This window comes from Oncorhynchus mykiss, chromosome 2 (assembly GCF_013265735.2).
Source record: "Oncorhynchus mykiss isolate Arlee chromosome 2, USDA_OmykA_1.1, whole genome shotgun sequence".
NCBI classification, from domain to species: domain Eukaryota; kingdom Metazoa; phylum Chordata; class Actinopteri; order Salmoniformes; family Salmonidae; genus Oncorhynchus; species Oncorhynchus mykiss.
In genome coordinates this window covers 28,269,725-28,280,417 of record NC_048566.1, presented here as the reverse complement: position 1 = coordinate 28,280,417, position 10,693 = coordinate 28,269,725, and the positions used below count along the sequence as shown (strand labels likewise).

The 10,693-nt window shown below is 41.3% G+C and overlaps 1 protein-coding gene across 1 annotated transcript; it reads right to left on the bottom strand.

Moving 5' to 3' along the window:
• Positions 1-137: 137 nt before the first annotated feature.
• LOC110485735 (tubulin beta chain-like) lies at positions 138-10,167 on the bottom strand. The gene is made up of 5 exons (XM_021556890.2): positions 10,010-10,167; positions 4,440-4,548; positions 4,166-4,276; positions 3,717-3,961; positions 138-1,153 (listed from the first exon to the last, which is right to left on the bottom strand). Exons 1-5 carry the CDS (start codon positions 10,064-10,066, stop codon positions 338-340), a joined length of 1,338 nt encoding a protein of 445 aa, XP_021412565.1. The 5' UTR covers positions 10,067-10,167; the 3' UTR covers positions 138-337.
• Positions 10,168-10,693: the final 526 nt, after the last annotated feature.

Sequence of the window (10,693 nt, the reverse complement as noted above, 5' to 3'; positions counted from 1 at the left end):
AGCACTCACAGTACTCAACAAAAAACACATATCTTTCTATCTCAGATTTCACATTGTGGATAGAATGATAACTTATAACATCTGTCAGTCAAACAGTATGCCTATTGGTACAGGAAAAATGAGGACAAGACAAGAGATGAACATTAACTAATTTATTCGCAGTCACAAGGGGTGTGTCTACATTACTATAATATTTCCCATTAGATAAAAAAAAAAAAGCTCAACATTGGTTTTAGGTCCCCTTTAACTTTTTCTTGCTTCTAAGTTACTTTTCCCATGTGGTTTCACAGCTTCATTTGGCCCTTTGAATAGAATCTTCATCTCCAAAGCTCTGTCTTTAAGCGTCATCGTCTTCAGCCTCCTCCTCGAACTCTCCCTCTTCCTCAGCGGTGGCGTCCTGGTACTGCTGGTACTCAGACACCAGGTCGTTCATGTTGCTCTCTGCCTCAGTGAACTCCATCTCATCCATGCCCTCTCCAGTGTACCAGTGCAAGAAGGCCTTGCGGCGGAACATGGCAGTGAACTGCTCAGAGATACGCTTGAACAGCTCCTGGATGGCTGTGCTGTTGCCGATGAAGGTGACAGACATCTTTAGACCCCGGGGTGGGATGTCGCAGACAGCGGTCTTCACATTGTTGGGGATCCATTCCACGAAGTAGCTGCTGTTCTTGTTCTGGATATTAAGCATCTGCTCGTCCACCTCCTTCATGGACATTTGGCCCCGGAACACTGCGGCCACAGTAAGGTAGCGGCCGTGACGAGGGTCGCAAGCTGCCATCATGTTTTTTGCATCGAACACCTGCTGGGTAAGCTCGGGCACGGTGAGGGCACGGTACTGCTGGCTGCCCCTGCTGGTGAGGGGGGCGAAGCCAGGCATGAAGAAGTGCAGACGGGGGAAGGGCACCATGTTGACGGCCAGTTTGCGAAGGTCAGCGTTGAGCTGGCCAGGGAAGCGCAGGCAGGTGGTGACGCCGCTCATGGTGGCTGACACCAGGTGGTTGAGGTCACCGTAGGTGGGCGTGGTCAGTTTGAGCGTGCGGAAGCAGATGTCATAAAGGGCCTCGTTGTCGATGCAGAACGTCTCATCTGTGTTCTCCACAAGCTGGTGAACGGAGAGGGTGGCGTTGTAGGGCTCCACCACTGTGTCTGATACCTGGAAAGAAACAAAGAGAGAGAGAGATTGAAGTACTTTATATTATCCACCTCATCAAGTACATTTGTATTGAAGCATTAAAAAAATGAAGACACACTCAATATACACTACGGTTCAAAAGTTTGGGGCCACTTAGAAATGTCCTTGTTTTTGAAAGAAAAATCTATTTTTTTGTCCAATAAAATAACATCAAATTTATCAGAAATACAGTGTAGACATTGTTAATGTTGACTGTTGTTTTGCGGATACTATTTAATGAAGCTGCCAGTTGAGGACTTGTGAGGCGTCTGTTTCTCAAACTAGACACTGTCATGACTGTCCTGATCAGGTCAGGTTACAGGAGACCACAACCCTACAGATTATCTCTCAACCCCAACAGAGGAGGAGAGATCTAGGGGTCTGAAGATGTGGGGGTTTTATGACCCCTCACGCCCCTGGTAAATCTCAGGCCACAGACAAATTCCTTTATCCTGTTACTATGGAGAACCAGCCTCAGAACATTAAACATGAAATAAAGGGACTTTGGAGCAATGGTTTTCGTCAGTCACAATGGTGGTCATGACGATAGATGGAATATGAAAATGTGTCATTTTTGTTTTGTTATTAAAGGTTAATAGATGACATTATTATGAAAACATTGTAACGTGAAGAGTTTTCCCAGTATATGTTTGATGTTTATACATTGTATGTTGTATGGAAAATATCCAAATCAAAGAGAATGTTTTGGGAAAGATGAAATGTGAAGTTAGTTGTCTAAAATTGGATTTGAGTAAAATATAGACCTTGCCCTTATAACTTGGTATGCCCAGAGAATTGCCCTAAAGGCGGTTACGCCCACTTCTGACACGAGGGTATAAAACCTGTGAGTAAAGAATTTCCAGAGAAGACTACATGTCCCAAGCTGCAGCCACGGTCTAAAAAGTAAACCCAGAACGCAACACAAGTTTGAAGACAAATAAATATTTTTCTACCCAAGCTACGGAGGAGTAGCTGTGTCTAAGCGGGTGAATTCAAGCCGGACCCCCCCTTTCATCCAATCCCAGCGAATCAGGGTATCTAAACGGTTTCATCCCTATGCTGTGAGCTCTGAGCTACAGAGCTGTCTGTCCTCAGAAGACCCCTTCCAGAGCAAGGGTGAGGGAACAGACTCCTAAGCCAAAAGGATGCTGACATCGTGAGGACGAACAGAAAGGTGAGCCGGGGAAGTGCGTCATCGAGCAGCCTGAACGGTCCACGCAGAGAATCCTCGGAGGTCCTCCCCACGTAATTACATCATTATATTCTGACCCATAAGAGCGGCAGTTTGGTGCAAGGCTAGGGTGAGAATAGCATAGCTGACAAATTCACCCAAATGTATATTTCTTGTGTACGTTCTTTTTTCTCTCTCTCTTTAAAATGCCCATTTTGGGTAACACGCGCCATAGTGTGTTGGCCCGTTATACTAAGTTCTAATAAATAGCCTATAATGTGTTTTGTCTATGTGTATCTTTTATCATTTTAGCTTTCTCGTAAATAATTATTCAACTAAGATTGGTGTGGTAAGAACTCATTGGTGAGACCCGGGTCCGTGCAGATTCACAGACTATACGACGTTCAGAACGAGATTGTAGAGGTAACTGGTTAATTAGCGGCTGTTGTAAAATTGATATTCTGATATTCTTTGAGTTAATTTGGGAAATAGAAACTTGTTTTCCCATGGTGCCCCAGGTTAATGAGTTAATAATTGCTTGATTCAGGTAATCACGCAATTAGAAACTTTTAATAATTTGATGAGCAACAGTCGTCATATTAACTAATACAACGTCACGACAACACTCTAATGTACTGTACTTGTCTTCTTGCTCCTCCCACTCCTCTTTCTATTCTGGTTAGAGCCAGTTTGCTCTGTTCTGTGAAGGGAGTAGTACACAGTGTGGTACGAGATCTTCAGTTTTTTGGCAATTTCTCACATGGAATAGCTTTCATTTCTCAGGACAAGAATAGACTGACGAGTTTCAGAAGAAAGTTCTTTGTTTCTGGCCATTTTGAGCCTGTAATCGAACCCACAAATGCTGATGCTCCAGATACTCAACTAGTCTAAAGGCCAGTTTTATTGCTTCTGTAATCAGCACAACACTTTTCAGCTGTGCTAACATAATTGCAAAAGGGTTTTCTAATGATCAATTAGCTTTTTAAAATGATAAACTTGGATTAGCTAACACAACGTGCCATTGGAACACAGGAGTGATGGTTGCTGATAATGGGCCTCTGTACGCCTATGTAAATATTCCATTAAAAATCAGCCGCTTCCAGCTTCAATAGTCATTTACAACGTCTACACTATATTTCGGATCAACTTGATGTTATTTTAATGGACAAAAAAAATGTGCTTTTCTTTCAAAAACAAGGACATTTCTAAGTGACCCCAAACGTTTGAACGATAGTGTACATAGTAAAAAAAAAATACTGCAAGATATTAAACACATTTGAACAATACACATTTATGGGTTTCTTATTTTCTGATAATTCAGTGCACAAATGGTCTCGGCGGTCTGAATTGCAAGTACGGCTGACATGATAGTACTTTTGGTGAGGGCACCACGCTGAAGGTGTTCATGATGCGGTCAGGGTACTCCTCTCTGATCTTGCTGATGAGCAGGGTGCCCATACCCGACCCCGTGCCTCCACCCAGGGAGTGGGTGAGCTGGAAACCCTGCAGGCAGTCACAGTTTTCTGACTCCTTCCTCACTACGTCCAGGACAGAGTCCACCAGCTCTGCTCCCTCTGTGTAGTGGCCCTTTGCCCAGTTGTTACCAGCACCGCTCTGGCCTGAAGGAAGGGAAGAAGGGAGTAATAGGAAGGAAAATACATTTAACTTATATTGTATATGAAACAAATCTAGTAATGATAATCAATAGCCCCCCCACTAATAAATTATTACATTCTACTGGGTTCTCTTGGGTTCTAACATTTCACATTTTCTGTTATATCCATCCCATCCATTGCCTACAAACAGGTTGTATGTCCACCTACCAAACACAAAGTTGTCTGGCCTGAAGATCTGTCCAAAGGGTCCAGACCTCACAGAATCCATTGTGCCAGGCTCAAGGTCCACGAGGATGGCCCTGGGCACATATTTACCACCTCCATGAGAGACAGAGACAGAGGAGAGGAGGGAAAAACATCAGCTGAAAACTGCAAGAAACCATTACTAAAACAACTCTCCACCAGCATAGCCATATAGACTGGGTTAAATATGCTTCATATTAAAATGTGTCAGGATCATGGCAATTTAGGGGTGTGGTACCTGTTGCCTCATTGTAGTAGACACTGATTCTGTCCAACTGCAGGTCGCCATCTCCATGGTAGGTGCCTGTGGGGTCAATCCCGTGCTCATCGCTGATCACCTCCCAGAACTATAGACACAAAATTGATGACAGCACATCAGTTTCCTAGGTTCATATGCCACACTGTGGTTAGACCAGGGCTTGAATAAAAGCCTGCATTAACTGAATGATGGATGGCAAGCTTGAGATAAAATATTTCAACATTACAACCATATACTTTTGTCTTTATTAAATTATTATGTTGGTTCCACTTTTCTGGGCTCCATTATTTACTTAAAACAAATAAGGAATACTCAAAATGTGCACTTATAAATCCTAACAATTTTAATCAAAATACAGCTGTAGACAGAAGTCAAAGATCAAACATACAACTGATGTCTCTCCGGAGTTCTGCAAAATAGAAAAAGTCCAAGTTGTTTAATATGCTTGCAGTCAACCCCTAGTGATGTAACTGCCTAGATCAATACCTTCTACTCATGAGACCAAGCCCATGCATATACAGTTTTACAAACTTGCAGGAGAGACACTAGTTCCAGTGTTTTCTAAGGGCTCAGCAGTAATTTTCCACTCCCCAAGTTGCTTTTTAAAAAAATACCTGCTGCTGAAATGTCGCGCTCTCTCAAGTAACGGTCCACTCGCACTTGTACACACGCAGCACACAGACACGCACTGAAAGGTCACTTCGATAATGGCTGATATGTAGATTTTTAAGTGATTGATAATATTTAAAAAGTGTGCCTTCATGAATGACATTAACAAAAATTATTAAACTAATTTCCATGACTTTACAAACCTTTATTTAACAACTAGGAACAGCGCATCATGTGCATTCAAATTGGCGCATTTTAAATCTACATAATCTCAAATAGCCTACGCAAAGATTCACAGACTGCCGGCAAATAAACTTGAACAAAGCGGAATCAGGAAATTAATGGCCACTCTGCATTGCTATTCAATGCAGATACAGCTAATATTCTGCATTGATCAACTTTTTTGGCCTCGGTGTGTGAATCTGGATCAGCGATAGGCTACTTTGTTTTGTAGAGGAGCTGGAACGCAATTTCCCAAAAATTAGAAGTGCCGGTACGGACTGCCGGGCAGCTCCGGTACGGACAGCTCCGGTACTGACAGCTCCGGACCAAATCAAGCACTGAATGTAACACCATAGAGTGGTCAATCCACTGGTGAACAGAAGAGGCAATAGCCGCAGGCCTTACATACCTCAAGGGCCCTCATGAGCAGGGCATTTTTTCACATAGATTTTTCAATAGAGCTTTCTTATATCGCTTACATATAGGACAGACACTTCAAAACACACTTCCTTTTTACTAAATGTTTGACTGTTTTTTACATGTATGCATCTGTTGTTCAATGCGTGTCTGTGGGCTAATAGCAGTAAGGCCAAATTTACTGTTTCATGTACTGAACAAAAATATAAACCCAACATGCAACAATTTCATTGATTTTACTGAGTTACAGCTCAAAGGAGTAAATGAGTCAATTGAAATGAATTCATTAGGCCCTAATATAGGGATTTAACATGACTGGGAATCCAGATATGCATCTGTTGGTCACAAATACCTTTTAAAAAAAAAGGGCCTCGCAATGGGATTCAGGATCTCTTGACGGGATTTTTGTGCATTCAAATTGCCATCGATAAAACAAAATTGTGTTTGTTGTCTGTAATTTATGCCTGCCAATACCATAACCCCACTGCCATCACTGACACCAGCAAACTGCTCGACGCCATACACATGGTCTGCGGTTGTGAGGCCGGTTGGATGTACTGCCAAATTATCTAAAACGATGTTGGAGGTGGCTTAAGGTAGAGAAATGAAAATTATCTGGCAACAGCTGTGGTGGACATTTCTGCAGTCAGAATGCCAATAGCACGCTCCCTCAAAACTTGAGACATCCATGGCATTGTGTTGTATAACAAAACTACACATTTTAGAGTGGCCTTTTATTGTCCCCAGCACAAGGCGGTCTGAATTGAAGTGATCAGCTTCTTGATATGCCACACCTGTCAGGTGGATGGATTATCTTTGCAAAGGAAAAATGCTCACGAATGGGGATGTAAACAAATATGAGTACAACATTTGAGAGAAATAAGCTTTTTGTTCATATGGAACATTTCTGGGATCTTTTATTTCAGCTCATGAAACATGGGACCAACACTTTAGATTTTAGTTCATATTTTTGTATTTTGTTTTATACCTACAGGGGTCCTAAAATTCTAAATCAAATAGCTAAATGATCCTTGCTATGACTATTAAGCTAACAATTCCATGTTACCTTAATAGAAACCCATCCCTGGGCCCATAGACTATTTAGTAAAATGACAGGTGCAGCTGATAATACTGCCATCGTCTTCGAGGCAGAGGACATGTATGTGTAGCCCATGTATCTGATGCTCTGCAGCAATAAAGATTATGGCATGTCATACTCTTTTTGGCCAGACAGCATCAAATACATGGGCTACATATAGTAAGACAGAGGGGCGCTGTTTTGCTCACTTGGATGCTTTCTCCAGATAGTTTCGGTTACTTGCGAATTGAAGAAAAGTTGTCAGGTGCACAGTGCTCTGTTCAGATGCTGGAATTATTTTTTAATGAACGTGCGAAGGTAACCTACTTTTTTAAGTGATAATCATGACTGGTTGTGTTCATGGCACATTAAAAGGTAATATATTTGTACAGTTAAATTACGTCTTTACCATAAATCCATAAAAAGACTGGCCTCTTCCTGGGGCCTCCAAATCTCTAAGTCGGTCCTGGGTCAATTTAAATATTCATAGACTGAGATAGATGGTTATAATAGTGTTATTTGAACAGAGGAGGCGTTTAAAAGGCCATGTGAGGAGAGGGATAGAACACAAAGGACCCACAGATCTTTTCTTAGACAAATTCAATCCATTTGCAGGCAGTCAGAGTTAATTGAGAAAGCTGATCATCTCTAGATCTGTAATCATGTCTAGTTCAGCCCTTGAGGAGTATGCATTATGTGTCTGTGTGACCTTTTGTTTCAGACATTTGTTTATGTCGGTGTCTCTGCTGATTTTCTGTAAACAGCAGCATTAAGGGAGGATTTGGGATAATCTGGATAAACAGTCTGTATATCAGATCAGTAGTTAAGAGAGATTTGAGGGTACTCAACTGTATGGACTCAATATACAGTAGCAATCAGTGTTTTGATAAACCATGTAGGCTCAGGCAATATGACCAAGTGACCTTAATCTGAGAGAGAGCGAGAGACAGAGAGAGAGGGAGAGAGTCAGAGAAAGAGGATGAGTGAGGGACAGCCATAGATAGGATGGATGGTTATCAGGGAGAACTGAGAATAATTCCTTTGAAAGAATGGGAACAATGGCCAGGAAAGCGGACGGTGCCACACCCACACCCTTCGACTGGGCTGTCAGTCAGAGCCGGCCGGCTGGTGGCCATCCAACCCAATGACATCCTAGTGGGGGTAGCGTCCTCACTGTCAGACCAACAGTAATGTTATTCTAACTAACGCTTTACTAGACAAACAGTTACATGGACACCAGGGAGGTTCACTGTCCATTGAAGTAGCTTACATTCAATGTGGATTTCAATTTAATGTGAAATTGTATTGATCTCAGAGACATACGAAGTATATGTATGACCTGATTGTATCATCAACCTGTATACTGGAGCTGCCTTCTTGGCCAAGTCTCCCTACAAAAAAAGAGATTCATTGTTTCAATAGGACTTCTCAGTCTAAAGAAAAGTTGAATGAAAAGAATAGACGGTGCCACGACGTAATCCAAAGGAAAATGTTTTATTCATAGGGCACCTCTCTCTTTCTTACACACTCCCCTTCTTGTCCATCGCTCTCTCTCTAGCTCTTTCTTCTCATCTATGTCTGTCTGTCTCTCTTCCTCCAGTAGTATCAGATTAAATCTGTGTTGAACCCAGTGACTTCACCGTCTGTTACGTCAGCTGTTTCCCCTGTCTGTATGTCCCTCCCCCACCCCATCCGCCCCTAATTTGGTTAGGGGAGGACAGACATTGATTAGGATGAGGCGGGCAGTGCTACTGTACGGTCCTGCTTTTTAAATTGACATTATTAAAATCAACGCTAGCAGCTGGAAATGGCTCTGCCATCATGATAATGATGAGCTGTACTGTGTGTCTGAGGAAGGAATGACCTTGGTATGGTTATGTGGCTCTATAATAACCATGGACCTGGGGTAGGCATGATAACCTGATACAGAGAATATGGATTTTATTGGTCTGACTGGACCATTATGTCCTCCATTTTAGGCCTATATGAGCCCTCAACCAGAAAGACTGTCAAACAGTTTCACCCATAGGCCTATGAGAGACTGGGTGGGGTTGGGGTACTTCTATCTGATGATGTCAAGGCTTATTGTACATGGGAAATGGACCACTAACACAAACCAGTCATTCCCTACAAAATAAAGAATATTATCTCAAAGTGAACAAACATTTTGTTAACATTTTGTCTCTCCAATTTGGTAAAGCCCAAACAACTGACAGCCCTTTTGAAATGTTTTTTTATCCCCTTTCCATCATTGGCGCATTTTAAATCTACATAATCATTGTGAATTTGCACCACCTCTCACACACCAATGGAAAACTCTGTCAGCATCTACACACCCTGCTGGAATAAATGGAATCGATATATCGATCCAATATATGAAGGAAAACATGTCATATGGCTCTTGCGCATAGCAGGCTACACGGATAGATGTGATTGTCTTGAACGCAAGTTTCCTATATGCGAGGCAAAAGGGGCAAGTCACCATTATATTGAACGCAAGTTTGTCACATATGCGAGGCAAAAGGGGCAAGTCACCATTGCAGTTTAACAGACTTAGACACGGGAATAATAGGTTGAGTTCAGACAATCATGCGAGAGCAGCTTTAATGCGACCTGCAGACGCAGAAACGCCCGGTGGTGAGAAAGAAATCCTGTCCCGACAGTCAGAGAACCCTGTTAAACCGATATTCCTAGACAATTGCACACCGCAATTCCACACACCGGCTCACACACACACATACATTTATCAAATAGTTTTTAATTGTGGAGTTACAATACTTTAACAAGTGGTAGCAATCACACACCCAATTAACTCTGCATATTGTATAAAATAATATTGCAATAGGCCTAAATAGTCTCCAAATAAAATGGTAGCCTAATAGGGTGAATGTGACTGGATGATTATCCATTCTTTGTAGTAGGTTTCAGTTGTGTTGATTCATTTGAAACAAGCCTTTACTATTCTATAGACGGTCAATTCAATACATTTATCCAAACCATTGTAGTTGTATTACTGAGGATGTAAGGTTTTATTATTAGGTTTAAAAAGGAAGCCACTACCACTTTTTGTGATGAATTAAAAAAAAGCATAGTGGTCTCATCTCGCGCTATATACTAATCTGATGTATCAAATCCAACCTGACAAAAACAAAATATATTAAACTGCAACAGTTAGACGACTATAGAAGTTCACAATTAGGATGATGAATGTATAGGTTCTTACCTTGGCGCCAATCTGGTTACCGCACTGGCCGGCTTGGATATGCACGATTTCCCTCATCTTGACTGGGAGAAATTTTGAGACACAAAGAGACAGTGAACCATGAAGACCCAACCGAACTAGTGTGGACAATGGTTTTGGCCATCAGCACAAACAATGATGTCATTTTCGTACGGTAATGAGGAAACCTTCAAAATAAAAGGCCGCATTTCAAAACATTGCAATGTGGATAACTCATTCAAAAGATAATGCATTTTATTCACTGGACACCTCTATTGTGAAATCAAGAAAACGCATTGAGTAATTTATGAAAACAAATCAAAAATATGATTTCATACATTTTTTTAATAAATATATATATATATATATATATATATATATACCAATAATGAAAAAAATACAATGTTGACATTGGTATGTTGAGAATATTGGGCTGTAGAGAGATAACTGTTCTACCTGTCTTAGCTAAAGTGGGGTGGAAAATACTCAGTAGGGTCTCTACTAACCAAAAGTGTAGTTTGGATGGGATTGTGTCGTACATACCCAGCAACACACCTTTAAATATTCTGGTACTATCCATGGTTCTGAAATCATTGCACAAAAAATGAACAAAAACATATTTTTACAAGTTAAATGTAATGAATATTAACCAGGCTATTAAGACACAGTATAATCAATCACACATTC

Coding starts and splice junctions, on each gene's coding strand:
- LOC110485735 (XM_021556890.2), bottom strand. CDS start 10,066: ATGAGGGAAATCGTGCATATCCAAGCCGGCCAGTGCGGTAACCAGATT. Junction 4,549..10,009: donor GTAACCAGATTGGCGCCAAG/GTAAGAACCTAT, acceptor TTGTGTCTATAG/TTCTGGGAGGTGATCAGCGA. Junction 3,962..4,165: donor GCCAGACAACTTTGTGTTTG/GTAGGTGGACAT, acceptor CCCTTCCTTCAG/GCCAGAGCGGTGCTGGTAAC.